Consider the following 20502-nt stretch of genomic DNA (forward strand, 5'->3'; position numbering starts at 1 on the left):
ACTTGTGAGGAGGGCACAGCCTAGCAGGGGCTTGGATGGCCCAGGGGCTGTGGCCCCTTAGGCAGCAGTCCAAATGCCACTGGGGCCTCTAACTGGGTGCAGGGAGACAGGAGCTGGAGATCCCAAAGGAAGCTGGAGATTGGAGCTGACTAACAGGAATGGGAAAATGGGAAGCAAGGCCCTTCTCTCTGCCTGAGTTCAAGTTCCTCCCATCACAGATTTTAACAGGAAGAACAAGAGTTTGGCAAACATACAGTCTCAGCCCCAGCATCAAAGAGCAGAGAATAAAAGGGTGGGTTTGATGTGAGAGACAACAGGCTAATAACTGGCACAATCCATGATCAAGTGTTGATGATAAAAGTTATGTGCATATTTTTTCTACCTACGACATTCAAAAGACGTGTTTATGAAGAACAGTCAGATATATACAATCTGTAATTGCACAAATAAAGGGGCCAACTCACCTGTCATTCATAAATACAAAATTTTATTTGCACTTCATTAGTGTAGAAAGACCACAATGCTTTTCAATACCACAACATTCAAGACACGCCAAGTTATTCAAATACGTAATTGCTTATTTACTTTGACTAAACAAAACAGTGAAGTTTAAAAGATATATCAAAGATAGAGTTCACAAATTCATTATCAGACCAAAAAAAAAAAAAAAAAAAAAAAACTGAACACATCCAGGCTTAATAGGCATAAGCTCCACCATACGGAGAAAAGCTTTATCATTACAAAGGTACAGAATGTTTAGGCAAATACATGTATGTTCTTTGATATAGTAAAATGTATCTCTTTAAAATTCCTTTAAACAGGATTTGTTTAGGACAGCAGCGTTATTTTAAAATCTTCTATAGTTTCAAAAACATTTCTTTCTTTATTGAATCTTTAGAGTTCTTATAAGTACAGGGCATGTCGTTAGGAAACCAAGATGGCGGCTCTGTGGCCTGGGGACCTCTAACTATAATAGCCTACCACACAGAACACTAATAAATAACCAATGGCTGCTATACGGGAGCTTTGCTTTGTGCAGAAATACTCCAATACTTCAAAGATGCTACAGCTGTGGGGAAAATCTCTTCTAAATAAAGAAAAAGCACTTAAGATAGCTTTTTTCAAAAAGTCTTTAGTTTTACAAATTTTCTTTAAAACAGTAAGCAAAGCACCACATTTTCTCTTATCAGAATATCTTCTGTCCTCAGAATATAATCAACAAGGACAACTGTAATATTTATCTCAAGAAACATGATACCTTTCAACTTTCCCATTCTTCATATTAGAAGTACTACGTTTCCCAGGCCATGTAACTAGACACTGGGACAATGAATATAATAATTTGGAGGGAAATATGTAATTATAACCAAACTTTACCCAGGATTGCATATTTGCATATTTACAAGTTACTGTATAGCTCTGACTTGGATTACAAAGTGCGAAAGGAAACTGTCAAAATGATTGTAGTGCAGAATAGAACATTCTTCCCCTTCCCAGGAATCATTTCCACCACGTCTCCAGAGTAGCAAATCAACAGCATCGGACATGTGGTCTCGGAGGAGGCAGTTCTGGCGGAACCTCGGGTTCTGGTTGTAACGAGAGGATACTGTTGGACAATTCATTCCTTAAAATATCCAGAGGCATCTTAAGGACAAAGGAAAAAGACCAATAAACCTGGGCAGACAGACAACAGTTTACTATACAATGTACATGTAAATGCTTTGCAAATCACACAATAACACAAAAGTATCGTTACAGAAACTCCTCCAATCATCGAAGTTTAACCAGACGTCAAAATATTAAGCCAAAAATAAAAAAACCAGGTGCACAGAGCTTCCTGTCAAAACCCTAACACTGCCCAGCCTATTTAAAACCCTTTGTTAAAAAAGAGTAGACCAGCGTCATAAATACTTGCTGTCTGTGGACATTTACTTCCAGAGAGCCCAGTACAATGAAAGTTTAACACATTAATACATAAATAAATGGTTCTGCATTCTCAGGGCTTAGTTTTATCATTCCTAAAGAAAGAAATAACCTCCTCCGGCAATTATATAAACCACTATTTTAGTAAAAGCTTCTGAGTTATATTTGAACTGAGCACATTATACTTAATAATACTGTAAATAAACTTCCTACTAAAAATCTTTGAAGGTAAGCTTAAAGACGCCCAAAGAAGCTACTGCTGCTCACTGAAGTTGTCTACAAATCTCTTGCAATACTGAGGCCCCAGTACTGGCATGAGGCACCCACTGGGGAAGCAGATGCCAAGGTGGGCAGTATCAAGGGGCTCTTTCCTCAGCTCAGAGACCTGCGGACTTTGCTAGTCTCCACTGTCTGTATTTAAATTAATTCTCATGGGAAACAGGAAAAAGGAAAAGCAAATAAATGCCCAAGGAACATGGCACGCTGTCACAGGGCTCAAGTCACCCACCCACTGTATTTCCACGCTAAGCATGTGTATTATAACATCAATGCTAAGTGACACTGAAAACCCACGGGCAGAGCTTGAAGCCACGACAGCAAACTGGGTACCCTGGGCCTAGTTAACTTCACCTGGTTCTTGAGCCCCAGAGTAACTACCATACTTTCTTTTCTAAACAAAAAAATAATAAAACAACAGATTTCACGTTAAATACTTCGAGATCCTTCCCTTTTTACCTTTTTCAGAATGTCATCAACAAGTTTCAGAAATATTTCATCCACATTGAAATTATCCTTGGCACTTGCTTCACAGAACCGCATCCCAGTTATCTGCTGTGCAAACTGAAAAAAAAAAAAAAAAAATCCTGTGGGTGGGGTACAACGCAGTCTGCTGTCAGAGCATGAGGCCTGGCTCTTGACCCACCAGGAACTGTGTCTAGAGAAGCCATGGCCTTTGGGCTTCAGCCTCAAAGTGAAGGGGTGGGACCAGGAGGTCTGCAGAGCCCCACCCATGCACAGGCATACATTTCACAAAGTACAGCGACTTCTTACATGGTAAGTAAATCACACACATACACACACAACCAAAACCCCTAAGATGATACCAGGCTCTTTAAGTCAAATGACTTGTCAAAGTTTCTATAACTGCAATGCGTCTGACATTCAAATATGAGTATCACTGATTCTCCATGATTGAGTCCATAGCAAAAACCAGGGGAGGTTAAAATATGTTAGAGTAAGGGAAAACCATGAAAGCAATTTTACAGTTTAAAAGAATGTTTTCTTATATAAAATGAGGTTAGATAACAACGCAGAACGTGCTGACATTTTTTCTCTGATCCCAAAACAAATGTAAACAAATGAGAAGGGCGTGATTATAGGACAACTGTATCCATAATTCTTTCTCTTAAAAACTGTTAGTGATGGCTCTATCTAGTATAGACATAAATATGCAATATCATAATATTTTTCATACCACAGATATAAAATACGGTATGTTATTCTTTGTACTTTTTTATGCTTGAAATATTTCCTAATTTTAAAAAATAAGTAACTTGCTAAAAGAGAAGGTATTATTGACAACTAAACAGAGAGCAGGACAACAGTGATTTCTTTCTTATGCGCCACATATTTCTCTTACCTTTTCGCCTTGCTGTCTGGTGATTTCTCTGTCAGTTTCACAGTCCAGCTTATTTCCGACTAAGAGCAGTTCTGCATCTTCGGAAGCATACTGTGGAACGGTAACAGAAGCTGCATTTCCAAGATGGGCACTGTCATCTACTAACAGCGTGAACCAAGCTCGCATCGCACTCGCTAACGCATTTGTTCATTCATTCCACAAGTCTTTGAGAGTCTACACGTCCCAGGCAGGACTGACCACAATGATGTACTCACAGGCGCACCACATTTCACAATGCAATTTGGTAAAAGGCATTAAGAGCCACAATGTTTGTAGCCTTTGATCCAATAATCCCTAAGGATTTAGCCTAAAAAAAGATTCAAAATACAGGCAGAGCTCCAAACTCAAAATGGTTATCTGTCAAAAAAAAACCCCAAATGTCAAACAACACAGATGAGAATTAAGTAAGTTGAGGTAAATCCAAAATTCAGCTATAAAAAACACATGCTTTGGAAAAACATTTAATGAGACAGGAAGAACTTCATGATAGAATATCTGCAAAATAAGAAGGATTTAAAACTAAATGGAGTATGAGTCCCATTTAGTCTTTCAGGGTGGCAGAACGATAGATTTTCCATTTACGTCTTTGTGCTTTTCTTGATTTTCCAAATTTTCTTTAATGAAGTTATCATTGATTTTATAATTAAGAAAACAAAGTAACTTGAGTAACTCATTTAATTTTATGTATAACAACAAAAGCCACCTGAACTGTGTGAACTCAGCCAAGTTACTCTGCCAAGCAAGGCATCTCAGCCTCCCTCTGGGTGACATGTGGGTGGCTGCCTGCTAGGGCTGCGGTGAGGACTAAGAACAGGGCCTGGTATGCAACAAGCACCCAACAAACGGTGGACAGAACTTACTCAAGTAAAAATCAAGAGTAAGTATCAAAGTATCACATGGAGCATCAGACCTTAAGACTTCAGCATTTAACAAGTGAAACAATTACCAATTAATTGGAAACTCAACTAAAAGAGGAAAACACAGAGACTGAAGCACCTAATGGGGCCCTTAGGACTTAGGCCATTTCTTTAAATTTTAGACTGCGGTGAGGCCTGCCCCTTGCTAAGTTCCCTGGCAGCACAGCCTGCGGCTCCCGCTACAGAGCAGGAAGTGTGGCGCCCAGGTCTGACTGAAAGCAGGGAGAGCAGCGCCCCTCTGAGGGCCGATGCATCTTTGTAAAGTTAGCAGCCCTGGTCCCTGACTCACTGACAACATGCTTGGTAAAACTGGCAAACATTCTCCAACATTATTTAACAACTGGTTTAAATACAATTTTTAAACAAAATCCTATCCACATTAGGTGTGCTAATATATGCAAAGTGACTGAACATTAAATTATCCCATAAGAGGCAGAAAACTCTCAGAATTTGGTCGCCTGTGTACCACTACTTCTCCCCCAGCTGCTCCGCCTTCTCACTGTGTATTCTGAGTACACAGTCTTCAGAGGGGAACCCACGGTTTACACTGCTCATATAGATACAGGCTATCTGAATATATTTAATCATAGCCAAAGAATAGCATCTTCCTTTGTTCAAAACAGTTAACTAAGGGACGCTGGTGACCGTGAGTGTCCAGTGATGCCGGAAGCCTGTCTGCAGAGCTACAGGGATGGTGATCCCTGGAGGGCACATGTACTCTGAGGACACTGACAGGTGGGCAGGCGCTCAGCTGGACCACCCACAGTAACAAAAGTGCCCTCTGGCTAATTCCCTGGAAGCAGCAAATATAACTGAATGAGCATGTCTAGGCTTTGAAGTTAAGACGGTCCACGGTGCTAGAATAAAACTCCCGGCTGAATTTAATCCTTCCCTGCCTCATATAACACAGGAATACATATCTACTCTGAAAGGTGTAATATGGAGTAAACGATGCTTAGTATATAAAAGCACGCTCATAAAGGTTTCCACCTCCTGTCTTTTATCATGATTAACACCCATAAGCAAAAAGCTCACATCTAAGAGAAAAATCCAACACCTACCTTATCAATCATCTTCATCCATTTTGGCAAATCATCAAATGTCTCTTTCTTGGTGATGTCATAGACTAATATGATCCCCTTGGCACTTCTGTAATAAGCTGAGGTAATGCTGTTGAATCTCTCCTGACCTGCTGTGTCCCTAAGAAACAGCAGCAGAAATCAGTTTCTGAGCAATGAACAAAGGAAGGAGCACCACATTCCAATGCAAACATGTATCACACTTGTTTTTCTACTAGGAGGGAACAAGAGCACCATGTCTATGTCTTTCTTCCCCTGAAAGAGAGCAGTAAGAATTCACCTGGCTAGGACTACCTGAAACACAAGGCACAATTGTACGTGGTTAACAGTTACAGTGGGTGAATGGAGACGGGTTATGAACCAAGATTAACTAAGTATCTGGAATAACTCTTCCCTTAAAAGGCAATCAGCAGTGGGTATCACACACCGTCAAAATACACGTTTCTAAGATAAAAAAGGAAAAGAAAGTTTGAACAATACAGTCCTTAAAAAGCAGCCCACTTTTGGGGATTTACAGAACAATTACAAACAAAGCTGAGAGCGATGACGACACACAAGGAATATACATTTCACATGTATGCACACATGCATGCCCACACGTGCGCTCACACCCCCAGGCAGGAAGCGGGGGGAACCCTAAGATTACACGGAATGCATGCCCTCCACGTCCCCAGAGGGCTCACGTCTCCCCAGCCCCCAGCGCTAGTGCTGAGGTGGGGCTGGGGTGTGGGTGGCAGTTTACCCCTTACTTTCAGGTGAGGAGAGAGGAGAGCTTCTCTGCTATGCTCTGAGAAGGCAGTCTCGATCAGCAGCACGGGGCCATCCTGTGGTGACAAGCAGCAGCGCCTGACCCCCCCGCCCCCCGGAGGCAGAGCGGCACCCTCCTACAAGCGTGTCCCTCTTCCCATCAGCTAACTCCTGACTCTGCGCCACACCTGTACACAGGTTATGACTACTGGCAGCGGGGCTTTTGGAGCTCTTAAAGTGAAACTAAAACATAAAGACTTCCCAATTTCGTTCAAACCAAGGTTTTGAAATTAAAAAAAAAAAGAAAAAGGAATTTTTATGACAAAAAGACAATCATAACAAAAGGGGGAAGGGAGAAAGTAGATCCATAATAATTTAACTTTTGTTGTTAGGTGCTGTCAACTCGGTTCCAACTCACAGCGACCCTGTGTACAAGAGAACGAAACACTGCCTGGGCCTGCACCATCCTTACAACTGTTGTTTTGCTTGAGCCCACTGTTGTAGCCACTATGTCAATCCATCTCAGTGAGGGTTTTCTTCTTTTGTTGCTGACCCTCTACTTTATCAAGCATAATGTCCTTCTCCAGGGACTGGTCCCTCCTCATAACATGTCCAAAGTACGTGAGACGAAGTCTCGCCATCCTCACTTCTAATAATTTAACTAAAGATGTTAAAATCCAGCACATAGCAAAATCTTAATTTTTTCCAATGAACTGTCTTTCCAAAGCGAAAATTCACAAAGAAAAGCATAAAAGCAATATTTTATTTCTTAACTCATCTCTTAAGAGTTAATTAAGCTAACAGTATCTTTGGAAGGAGTTTTTTGATATTCTGTAATACAATTATGAGTATAAGGTAATTTAGTACTATAAATCATGTAAGTGCACCTGAACACACCTTGTCCCCCACAAAACCAGACCTTTGTTCTGGAAGGATCTAAATCCCTGATCTACTAGACTCTGAAGGAAATTGATATGGAAGGAATCAGAGGAATAACAAAGATGTACAAGGAAGTGGGCTGATATTAAACTGTTTTATTTTCTGTCATAAAGCATTATACTTAAGTTTTTCTAGGTATTTTGCTTCCCTAAATTGGTATTTTGTGCTCATGTGTGTCACTGAGAAAAAGGGAAGAGAGATACTGAATAGGTTTGCAAAAACTTGTAAAAGTCTGTATTCTCCTACCACTTAGCTGAAATATTAAGAACTATTCCCCAGGCTTAAGACGAACATTTCAACATGAAGAGTGACACAAGCAAGCATGTTAACAGTCTACCCAAGTAGAATTTTTTTCTCCATCTAATAAGCCAAAAAAAAAAAAACTGTTTGAGAACCATCATATATATCTAATTACAAATGAGACTCTTCGACAAATAAATATAATAGGCTTCTGATCTATAATTTAGCTTTTCCCAAAGCGAGTCCCAAGGAATCCTAATTCTGAGGCACATTAGCAGGAGGTGTGTGAAACCAGTCAAGTATCAAATAAGTCAAGGTCATGGTAAAGTACTTGGGTGCGGGGGAGAGTGGCAACAGATTAAACAAGAAATAAGCAAGATGCTTCGCTGCAAGGTTTTTCAAATGTATTTGATGAAAAAAGACTCCTGAGGTGCACCTGTGGGCCTGTGTCCGCAAAAACACTCTTTGAAAATGTTGCTAAGACTCATGACTTTGTTCAGGCTAGACTTCCTGCCAAATTAGTTCCATTAATGTTACATTACAGTGTTAAACAAACAAACACACAAACAAGCTCATTGGAAATTCTTTCCACATACAGCAAAGCCAGGTGCTTTGTTCAAGAGGCGGTGAGACCACACTGGTGCCCTTGGCTGGACACTACAGTGCCTGGTCCACAGCAGGCAGGCAACCAACACGCACTGAACAGGAGACACGTATGGAATGTGGAGAGCTGACACCTCCTCAAGGCAAAATAAACATTATTTTTTGACCCAGAACTGCCAAGATATTGGAAAACTAAAGAATATGATAGATGGAGGCTGAGTTCTTCAGGATTTCTAAAAACAACGTAAAAACCACACTGACAGGCAGCTTCCCAGGCTGAGAAGGAAGGGATTCAGACACCATTTCAATTACACGTGCAACCAACGGGGAACGCTGTTTCTCTGCTCCTAGGCATTGGGGGCAGACATTCTACTCCCCAAACCAGTAAGGCTCCAACCTTTCAGAGCGTGCTTCCCTGTTCTATCAAAAGTTATGGCTTATTCAGCTTAGAATCTGACAAAATATTTTCAACGTTGTAAAAAACGTTCTGTGCTGTTTGAATACTGTTACGAAACAGCATCTCCCATTTCTTTAAAAAGTCAAATAACACACATTTTTCTACTCTGAAATTTGTGCTTGGCACAATATAGGCACATCACTAACTTAAATAGCAATTAGATGTAAGATCTTCATTGAGCATTCTCAGAACTACAATTTTAATATGTCTATTCTAAGTAATTTTAAGCTGCCTTTTAGTGTAAATCAACTCACATTCATTTCTATACACAAAGTATTTATAATTCAGAAATTGGGAGATCAACAGAGAAAATAAAGATAATAGACACTTTAATAAAAATCCAACAAAAAATATGACAGTAAAAGGCATTTGTGATATAGTAAAGAAAGCTGTGTGAATAGCAGACTCAGGCATCTTAGAACCAACCAGCTGCCTTTGAGTCAACACTGACTCGGGGCAACCCCATATGTATCAGAGTAGAACCGTGCTCCCCAGGGTTCACAACGGCTGGTTTTTTGCAAGCAGGTTGCCTGGCCTTTCTTCTGAGGTGCCTGTGTGGACTTGAACCCCCAACCTTTGGTTAGCAGACCAGCACGTTAACCATCTGGACCATCCAGGACGCCTAAGAATCTTAGAAACATGAAATTAGCTCTGTCTGTCCGCTTTAAGCCAGACATACAAAAACAGGACACAGTGACTCCAAAACACAAAATCTGAGGCAATCATTCTAACAGATAAATGAGTAAGTAATTTCATTTTACAAAAAACTACTAAGAAGTTCACATTTCCCCATTTAAAGTCGCTCCTTAAATTCCATCTTTTTATGCCTGGCTCTGAATGCAAGAGGTAAAAAAGCACCTTCCTCTGAGAGAATATGCCAAATTCCCAAATATTTTGGTTGAGAAAGCTTTTATTTTCTATTCCTCCCAAAAGTCCCTCTCCTTGATCTATTCCCTACATATTAAACCCTACGCTCTCTCATGTATGATCAAAGAACAGGGTGGGTGAAAGATCGATTAATTCAACGAAGATTTACTAAATACCAACTAGGAGCCAGTACCCTAAAAACCCCACACAGGCCTCTATTTTTCAAAACTCTAGGTGATGGTAACGTACTGCACCCCAGCCACGCTTCTGCCTGTTCCTAATGATGTGCAATCCTGCTGTCTCCCATCTTCACCTCTGTCAGCCTGAATTTCCACCTCCACGACAGAAAACTGATTCCTGGAGGCTCACAGTTTACTCATGCCGGCTAACTCATCATTTATTACAGCTGGCACGTGATCTCTTCTTCTTTCTCTGCTTCTGGTACAAATTGAAAAATTCCTGCAATTCTGTTTCCCCAGCTAGGTAATAAAATGATGCTTAAGCAATTCAAAGATCCTTATTGGTTGTACTTAATATACCCATTTAAATGATGAAACTACTAATATGCAGGAAATAATTTCAAATACCTGAAACAGTCCATCTCTTCTAAGCAGAGAAGTAAAGGAAATGAGCACGATACCAACATAAAGAATAGCTGGTTAAAACTAAATTTCCCAAACAGTGAAGACCAGAATGATTTACAGAACAAGGGAATCCTAATATGTATCACTGTAATTTCATGCTTGCCTAAAAAAAAAAAAAAAAATTTTTTTTTTTCTCTAAAGGTAGGAGGCAAATTCATGGTTTCAAGTCCATTTCAAACAATGACTGTAAACTCATCTTGTATAATTTCCAGTACAGCGTTTGAAGTATATCCAAAGCACCATTAGTCCACACATTTTATTTCAGCTAGACTTACATAACATTTTTGCATACATACTTTAAGTATGGCGATGAGAGAAACGGTCCCTTTTCTGACCACAGATAATCAAGGAACCAAAAATGTGACAATGACATAAAAGGTCAGGTGGAAATGGGACGATGGCGTTGTAGCTTTTAGTACTTTAAACTTCTAAGACTCTACAGTAAATAATACCTTGTTAGCTCGGCTGTGTCCAGAAACCAACACTCTCAGGGGGTTATCGCTTAGAAAATCTGAGCTCAGCTATCACTGGCACAGCACTGTCTACTGAGTCCCAACTGACAACCACATGCTACGACAAAGCAGATACAACACCATCAGACAGCGGACTGCTCATAAGCCCAATAGAGCCACCCATTACTTCCAATAAGTAATAAGAATTAAAGAGCCCTGGTGGCAATAGTTATGTGCTAGCCAAATCGTTAAGTGCTAACCAAAACGCTGGTGGTACGAACCTACCAGCAGTTCTGCCAGAGAAAGACCTGGCTATCTGCTCCTGTAAAGATTACAGCCCACGGGGCAGTTCTACCCTGTTGAATGGGGTTTCTATGAGTCAGAATTGACTACAGGGCACACAATAGCAGCAACAACAATTAGAACCATGACTCCAAGATCTACTTTTTACCAAATGGATAGCAATAATGAAGAAAAAGTTTTTTTCATCTTTTAAAATACTTCAGAAGATAAAAATCATATCCTTAATATTATGTGATTAACAAAGTAGCTGGTATATTATAAATATATTACTCACTGCTGAAAATCCCTTCAGGAAAAGACAAATCCCACTTCCTAACTGAATCACTGTAATATTCTATGTAGAAACCCTGCTACCAACCATTGGATAAGTTAGAGGACTCTCATCCTTCGTCTCTGAGTTATATTCTTCACCAGTGCTGAGAAGAGTTTAAAACATTCAGAGGCCAAAGGCACGGAGTGAAGAGTCAAGGAAGAAGCAGAGAAGGTCTTTTTTTGAGAATGCTCTTATACCTACGAGAAATGTGTTTCAGAGTAGAATCTGATAAGGCAGGGCCCTCCTGGATCCGCATTAAAGGCACTGTAGTTAGACTCCAGAGGTACTAAATATCCCCAGCATCAGGAAGTTCTAGCAGGCAGAATGTCCAGGAGGCCCCAGAACATGTGGACATCCTTTCCCAAGCCAGGTTACCCCGGCAGAGACGAATACATTTGACTACATTACATAAGATTTTTCTCTGCAGACACGCTGAGGTCATCAGACACCAGCAAGCTTCACAAACAGCTGAATGTTAGCCATACGGCCCTTTGTGACCAATCTCATCGAAAAGTACTTCACCCACAGGTGCTAGGCACAGAGATGGACATACCCCAAATCTTTTAAAGATGCTGTCTTTATTTTAAAGAGCTTACAATTAGAAACAGCAACATCTGTGCAAGATGCTTTGTTGCCATTTCCAGACTTCAAAAATGGGCAACAAAGTACAAAGTTTGCTGCCTTTTCAATCATGGAGTAATATAAGAAATATCTATATTTAGTTATTCAAGTAGTATTTTAGGCAAGACTGTTAATGTTTCATAATTAAGCCAAAAACAACAAACAAAAATCCTTAAGGTGAGTTATGAGCGTGACATGATGAAATGAAGGTATTACCTCAGGCAAGCAGGCTGGTTCGGCTGCAGGACGCCCAGACAGGGACACAGATGAGGAATGGAGACAGGGGACTAACACTCACGGATGCCACAGATGAGCAGCCAGTGGCGCAGATGAAAGCACACACACACACGCCGGACAAACACTCAGAGCCGAGCGACCTGCGCGCGGAGTTAGTAAGCGGAGCGCATCTGTGTCACGAGAAACAAAACGGCATTCTCAGAAAACGGCAGGGTGCCAGCCTTCCACCGCCACCAGCCCCGGCTCCTTCCTTCTGGAGAGCACTGCTGGCGGCACAGTGCACGGCCTCAGGCCTGAGGAGCCGGCTGAGGGCTCTCAGTGCTGGCACAGCTGTGGTGTGGCTGGCTTACTCACTCGCTAAGGTTAGGCTCTGAGGAAGCTGACTCTGAGAAGTGGCTTTCCTTCAGAGAAGGGGCCCTGGCTTCATTTTCTAGCTGCACTAATAGAGGGATCACCTCACGGGGCCCCAGTGCCACACCGGCAGGATCAGGCTCAGCCCACAGCAAGCACACTCACACTGGGCCATGAAGGAGCCTCTGCATTCTCCTATGGGCAGCTTGCCTTTAATCGGGCAAGCCTGGGTATGAACCTACTGGACTTTCTTTGAACGCCATCATACAAAATAACTTTACAGACATGGAGACAAGCAACTGAGCAGTCTCATTTTAGTGATGACAGTTTTGATATGCATGCCAAATGACTGGAAATATAGGCATGAAGGCTCCAAATGAGTTACCACTGAAATAACACTGCTGTTTCCACAATTCCCCGTGTGCAAATGGGGTATGAAAGAAGTAAACTCTCTTATAAAGTCTCTCTTGAAGGAAGCACTGTCCATTTAATTTTAAAATTAGCAAAAGAGAAGAAAAGTGGGAGAGGCAAACCAGCTCTAAGAGTTAATTTTATTAGACAAGTGCATCGACTGAGGTGAGACATACACAGCACATTACGGGCGCACACGCTTCCACTTACCAGATCTGTAATCTAATTTTCTTCCCTCTTAGCTCTACGGTTTTGATTTTAAAGTCAACACCTATAAATAAAACAAAATAAAAGAAATGAGAAGCAATCTGCTACAAAAGTAATCCTATTTTGTAATTTTATATCAGTACCAGAAAAATGGAAAAACAAAAAACCGTTACCCCTAAATCCCAAAAGGTACAGACAGAAGTATCCCAATATCTGTGCCTACCGAGACACTCTCTCACTTCGGGACTCAGATGTGAATGTCAGTCTCTGTTAGGCTTTCTAATGAACCATCTATCTAGCATTTGCTGTTCATAATATAATTTATTACCATTATAAGTTTAGCATGGAACCCATTTTAAAAATGACATTTAAAAATTACATGGAAAAGTGAATAGCTTTAAAAGAATGTTATCTTGAGGAAAATTCTTAAATGGAACACTGGGAGAGTTTTCATCTTGATTTCAAACAGCCATAGTCTGAGTTTAGAAATTAATGTATTAATTTTTAGCATTCACAAAAAAGTAGTGATGAAAATTAAAGTATAAACGTGGCGAAAATTATCTTTACAAATTTACTTTTATAAAAATTAACTTACCCAATTTTAATTTTTATTCACTTTGATATTACTAAGCAAACCATCATGTATCATCTTCCTTTTCCAATTCAGCCCTTAAAACTTCAGATGAATACATATTTTTTTCCCCACTGTGGTAAAATATGTATCACAAAGTGTTGCTGTTTCAGTCAGTCTTAAATGTGTAATTCAGTGACATCACATTTACCGTGCTGTGCAACCATGGCCATTATCCATTTCCAAAAAAAATATTATCACCTCAAACAGAAAACCAGCACCCCTGCAGAGCCATGGGTTTCTCTCTTTATATGGTCTTTCTGGCCCTGGGTTTGTAGTTCTGCTAAGACGATTTGCCAGGCCACAATCTTGCAAAGAGACTGGACAGTTTCCTATGCAAATAAGGTACGTAAAACCCTTGCGGCAAGTGGTTGATTATCAGCAAACTGGGCGACTGTGGCCTACCAAGGAGACTGATCTGTTTTGCCATCCGGCTAGGCTTATAAGGGCTAATCCCACAGAGGCTGCGAGGGACCTCATTACCATCAAGAAGAGCCCGGAGTGGAAGAGTGTATCCTCTGGATCTGAGGTTCCTAAGCTGAAAACCTCCTAGACCCAGGAGACATAGAAGGCTGTAACACTGAACATGGCATGAGCCGCAATGGCATGAGAGCGTGAGAACCAGGAGACTGGTGTGAGACGGCTGCAGCAGGCTTGCCGACCCATGCAGCAAGAGAGAGCTGAGAGCCTTCAGGCAGGTGGCTTGCTGGTGTAGCTGGGTGCCTTTGGGCACTTGTCAGCAGAGCTAAAGAGCTGTAACACTTGCCCAGGCAGAGGCCTGGCCAAGTGGGACCCAGCAGCAGAGACCCAAGAAGCATGGCCTGCCTGTGGGCACGGCTAAGCAGCAGCTGGGAATTGTTCTGGTTAGAAGCGTCCTGACTGATGAACTGTATCCTGAGTTGTAGCCTGTTACTTCCCTAATAAACCACAAAATCCTAAGTATGGTCTGTTAGTTCTGTGTGGCTACTGCGACAAATTACTGACCCCAGCAGAGAAAGGAGAGTGCAATGGGGAGAACGGCCAGGGCCGGAAATCGTGAACAAGTTGGAAAGCGGCGGTACACCTGACCTCCACTTCACAGTGATCAGTTTTGGGCTGATGGTGATTCTCTCCTCCTGAAGTCAGATGAGGTCTGACATCAACACATTACAGCTCCTCCGGTAACAACAGACAAAATTGTACCTCTATGCGTTTCTTGTTCGAGATAGTTCATCTAAGCGGAATCATTCAGTATTTGTCCTTCAGAGTCTGACTTACTTCATTCAGCATCATGTTTTCAAGGTTCATACATTTCATAGATGTATCAGAACTTCATGGCTGAGTAATATTCCATTTATGGAATGACCACATTTTGTTTATCCATTCGTCTGTTTATGGACATTCAGGTTGTTTCTACTTTTTGGCTATTGTAAATAATGCAGCAATGGGCACTGGTATACAAGTCTACCGTCCTTGCTTTCAGGTCTTCTAGGAGCGGAATTGCTGGGTCATAAGGTAGTTCTGTTTAACTGTTTGAGGAAACACCAAAACTGTTTTCCACAGCAGCTGCATCATATTATGCTCCCAGCAGCAGATGAAGGTTCCAATTTCTCCATATATCCAAGCCAACACTTGCTGTTTTCTTTCAGCTATAATTTTTAATACCAAATTTTCATTTGTATATGTTACCTTGTATGCATCTCAGTTATAGAAAACTTAAATATTTCAACAATGTTTTTTACACAATTTTCACAGCTAAGAAAAAGAAACGAAGGGGAAGCTAGCTAGCTGTGAGAATCGTGGAAGAGCTGCTTCCTGCCTGCTCCCAGAGCCCGTCAGCCACTGGGTGCTTGGTGCAGCATGGCTGTGGGGCACGGTACACTGCGCCCTCGGTTCTCAACTCTGGGAATAGATGTGACACTTCCACATCAGGTGACGGGTCTGAGGTGAAGTGAAAGACATGCGACTGACCTTTATACTTAGTCACATCCCGCAGATGCCAAGGCAATACCAAAAGGCATGTTTACAATCTTGGTGGGCTGTGTGCAGCAGCAAGCCAGCCCTCCTTCTGCACAATAAAGAGAAGCTGCATGAACAGAAAAGCCACAAGACAATAAAGCTAATCTCTCACACCAGATATATTTTCAAAGGTCACTGAAGGAGAGCCGGTTAATTCAATTTCACTTTCAGTTCTGGAATGGACTTGCTTTTCAAAGTCAAATGACACCCTGGCGGGGGCCTTAAAACATCAGGCATGTCTATCTATGTACAGCCAGTATCAGTGGACACAGCGCCTTCATAACTTGCAAGTAACAGTGTAACTCCAAGTGACAGTATAGAAAACAAAAACTGCCCAGATCTATTTGCTACGTCCTATTAAAAAGGCACAGCTTAATGACAAATCATTGTCTTCGTGACAGTAAATAGTCAGAATTTCACTGTCACATCAGCACTCTATGGTGGCAATTAGGAACCAAATTCGTATTTTGTCATGTGACCACTGTTCTAGTTAACTTTTGTTTCCAATTACTTTAAATGAGGTTCTTTCTTTTTTAATTTTTAGCTAAGGGAGCTGTAACTTTTAAAACCTTGTCACAGCGGCTGCCACTTTACTGAGAAGAACTAGCAGGTGAGGCCTCTTCTGGAGCTCTGCTTCAAATCAAAAGAATCCCTCAGAACAGCCAACGCGAATAATCTTTGTTGACATCAATCCCTCTGCTAAGAGTTGCTCAGGGTCTGAACGTGTCAGATGCTTCTTTTCAACCAACTTTAGCAGTCCTACACTGGGACTGTTTTGTAATCATGAAGTTTAATAAAAATGAAACAAAAGGGCATTCATATTCACAATCAGGAAACTGGTAATAATATCACCTTGTGATTATAAATAATTTACTAATTTTAATATGAAAACAAAACAAAGATTAACTGACAGTGATTAGGATGAAGAATCTGTTCAGCCAGAATGAAGATCATCTCATTAGCAGATTAACTACGATAACATCACAAACAGAAAAAGCACCCAGTGGCTATTTCTAAAACTTCATAAAGAAAAACGGTCCTCTCTCGTAAATGAAATACCTTTACCATATCAAACAGCCACTACCTAAATAGCTTAATGACTGGATACTTAATCCAATTTATGGCTTGGAAACATATATTGTACTTGTATCAAAGCATACAACTAACTAAACATTTCTAAAAACCTTCTTAATGTTAGGAGTTAGAAGACTTTCCTAATGTTGTCTATCTTTAACATCTGGAGCAGATGGGCTACTGCATGTCAGAGAAATCACAACGGTCCTCAGTAAAAGGTAAGGGGTCATGGCTGGGCCTCAAATATTCAGCAGCACAGAGATGCCTCCTCACCGAGGAGGGACTCTCAGAACCGATGTTTGAGAACAATTAAGGGTAAGGAAGGCTGGAGACTTCATTCCATCACTGCTGAAAACCCACTTTCCTATAAGCATCTGGAGTAAAGGGGAAGGACCAGCCCTTAACACTATCGGTTATAGAGACAGTCCTCCTTCAGAGCTCAGTCACACTGACCTAGGTCAGCCTACCATGTGCTGGGCAACAGGGAGACTTTCTTGGCTGTTCTCTCTTCTTGGAGACAGGGAACGTCCTTGTCTCCCCAGAAAGCTCCCCTAAGTGCTAAGTGATTTCCCGTGTGAAGCGCTCTGGGGCTGCATCCCCTCACCCTCAGAACTCATCTGTGTTCACTACCCTTCTTGGACCTGGCCTTTCCCACAGCCTTATCACACTGTTTCTCATTTATCTGTCGGTCTCCCCAAGACGCCATGTGCCCCCAGGGCTTAGTTATCTTTGGTTCCGCCCTTCCTCCCATCCAACACTGCACATGCAGGAGGAGATGCTGACCATTTTGGGAAAAGTAGGGAAATACAGGACTGATGAGTGAGGAGGAAAAGCACATGTAAGCAGCAGAAAGGAGGCCGGATATCTTCGAGCCCTGCCAGGGCAGAGCAGGGAAGGTGGGCCTCAGCACCCACAGCACCCTAGAAACCCAGCACTGTTTCTCCCCTAGTTCACTGTATTGATTATAAATCCCTAAGGATGCGGCAGTCTTCAACACGTCCAGCACAAGCGCAGCACATCCTAACCACCCTGCAACGCTGAGTGGGTGCAAGATGAGATTTCCTTTACTGGTTAGGTTTATGGTGCATGGCAGTCTTCCATTTACAGACTGACAGCTGGTTTTGTCACTATTTACCTCTGTAATAAAAACTTACAATGCAAATTACATGCCAGTTACCATACCTTGAGGAAGTCCCTGAGTAGCGCCAACAGTCTGCACTCGCCTTCTAACCTAGACTGGCGGTTTGAACCTACCCAGCAGTGCCACAGAAGAAAGGTCTGGCGATCTCCTTCTGTAAAGACTACAGCCCAGAAAACCCTGTGGGGCACTTCTACTCTGTAACACATGGGTTGCTGTAAGTCAAAACTGACTTGATGGCCATGGGTCTTTTTTAGGTTCCCACACCTTTATAAAAACAGCGAAATAGGGGCAAGATTACAAAAAACGAGGAAAAACATTTAATAGGCACACTGAACGTAAATTATTATTTGCATAAAGACTGTATTTTTATAGCTCATAGGGTAAGAATTTGTACATAATATATATGACAGCTTCTCAAAATGATTTTATACTTTATCAATCTACAATATATGCCAAAAAGAAAAAAACAAAAGTCACTAGAATTCAGTACTGTTTTAAAATGGCAAGGTCATAGTACAAATACTAGATGCTAGTTCCTATTCCAATATACCAAATGTCCTATAAGAACCAGTTGTGGTCATTAAAGAATCCACAACAATCACCATTACACCGAGGTTCTAGCCTCACAGAACAAGTGAAATGCCCAACTCCCCAAGACAGTACAGTCTCTTTCCACGTGACTTCCTGTCCCTGGAGGGTAGGCTTCCGCTGTTTGCCTTCGTTTGCTGGCCAAGCCAGGAACCTCCTCGTGCCACAGTGTCTACATCTGAAAAGCCCATCCTGTGCTTCCTGCTGTACCTATGACAGAATGTAATGCAGCAACATTTTAAAAATGGAAAATAGGCCACATCTACCCTCTGGAAGATTACATGAATAGAAAGCAGCTCCAGCTACCAGGTCATGTCAGAGCATGATTTCCACTACTGCAGGGTTGCTTGCCGTCTTTCCTTGTCTTGGAGTCATGTGTGATGAAGGTCCTATGATAATTCCCACTCTTAAAGTTCCAGAGTCGAGCTGCACCCAGGATGTCACCTCTACACTGTTGACACCACTAGGTCCCACAAGGAGTTTGAGAAACTCTACATTTAACCAGGAAAACAAAATAGGAGAGATATGGGCGTGGGTTAAATGATCCACCAGGAACTCCTGACTCCTGGCTTTTTAGTCAATAAAAGATGCAAACTCTCCTCACCTCTCTCCTCGATTCACCTGGAAAATACAGAGATCTTTCAGCCTGCAGCTGCTCGGCAGACACAGAGGAACTGGTGGGGCCAGGGCAGGGGCTGAGGCCAGCGCTTTCCCTCCACCAGTGTCCACACACACGCCCATGTCCACAAAGCTTTTACTGGCTACTAGAACTGACCAAGCGAATACAAGTCTGGATGCTAAAAGACAAACAACTAGAAAAGCGTTCCTACTGGTGACTGACTGGGCAATAGCATCTGCTTTATGTATCAACGTGGATTTATTTAATTCCCGTCATTTCTTCCTGAGAGGCTATTACCTAGGCAAAGGTAATTGGAAAGGATATTTGCCTTCCTTTTCTTTCTCAGTACCTCAAATACTCCTTACAGAATTTTATGAGGGTTATTTTTCCTCCCAAAACATCATTTTGTATTTCAGAGACAAATCATCTATGTTTAAGTGACATCCCTATATATATATACTCATCACAATGAATTACGACTGTCATAGTTTATTCAGTGAGATGATGATTATTCTGATAACAGGAGTTTACCTCTCTTTAAGCAGAATTTTTTCACCAATTTGATAGAAGTCTTCCTAAATATATTTTAAGAGTGCTTTTAGCGAGGGCACAGTTACAGGGCTACAATCCTACACCACTGGTCTTAGACTGCTCTATTTGAGTCATGGCATCTTCTGTGATCTTAATTTCCTTTGATAATGATAAAGATGACCGACATGTATCAAATGCTCTGAAGCCTCACAACAGCCCTATGAGGTGACCCTGTTGTCCCCACCTTACAGAGAGCAAGGTGCCAGGGTGGAGAGGGCAAGGTCAATTGCTAAGGTCACATCACGTCCTAGCTAGGTGGCAGAACCTAGACTCAAACATACACACTGCCCAGGATGAAAACTTGTTATAAGTCAGATGGGTGGGAAAAAACAGTGCAATAAACTAGAATCACCAGAATCAAGCTGCTAATGAACAAAGCAACAACTGTGCATTTTATCGTCTTAGTATTTGTCCTTCGTAAATCTTAGCGACAAAGTAAGGAATTAGTACAGTTCGTGCTGATAAGATGTCTGAGTCCCCCTGTAGGCAAGCTACTTCTAGAACACTGAATCTCTTTCCATAAGAAGTTATAAAAATAACAAACACAAACAGAAGCTTCTTTCTTCACATTCCTCTCTAGCAGAAAGCTACATAAAAGCACAACAAACACTATGGTCCACGTACCCTTTTTCTTCTATGCCCATTCCCCTCCACCACCACCGAAGATCTGGAGTTTGAGCGAGACTATAGACTTTATTCATTCTCAAGAAGTTAAAGGATTTTCATAGACTTTGAAATGTCTCAGTTCAAAGAGTGGCTGTGATGTTGCTGTCAATTTATAACTATCCTAATTTTGAGTTTTGAGTAGTGGCTTTTCTTCCAAGGATACAGCTATAGGATGTCATTCAATCTGGGGCATAATATTCCTGCA

At 41.5% G+C, this 20502-nt stretch overlaps 1 protein-coding gene across 1 annotated transcript in view; it reads right to left on the reverse strand.

The window, feature by feature from the left end:
• Positions 1-477: 477 nt before the first annotated feature.
• RAB12 (RAB12, member RAS oncogene family) overlaps positions 478-20502 on the reverse strand; it is a 34976-nt gene continuing 14951 nt past the window's right edge. Inside the window, exons 2-6 of the mRNA XM_049900172.1 lie at positions 12993-13053; positions 5580-5718; positions 3563-3652; positions 2659-2763; positions 478-1644 (exon numbers count right to left, since the gene is read on the reverse strand). Coding sequence (XP_049756129.1) covers positions 1531-1644; positions 2659-2763; positions 3563-3652; positions 5580-5718; positions 12993-13053 — 509 coding nt within the window. The 3' untranslated portion in view covers positions 478-1530. The remainder of the gene's footprint in view (positions 1645-2658; positions 2764-3562; positions 3653-5579; positions 5719-12992; positions 13054-20502) is intronic.

Source organism: Elephas maximus, chromosome 11 (assembly GCF_024166365.1).
Source record: "Elephas maximus indicus isolate mEleMax1 chromosome 11, mEleMax1 primary haplotype, whole genome shotgun sequence".
Taxonomy (NCBI): Eukaryota; Metazoa; Chordata; class Mammalia; order Proboscidea; family Elephantidae; genus Elephas; species Elephas maximus.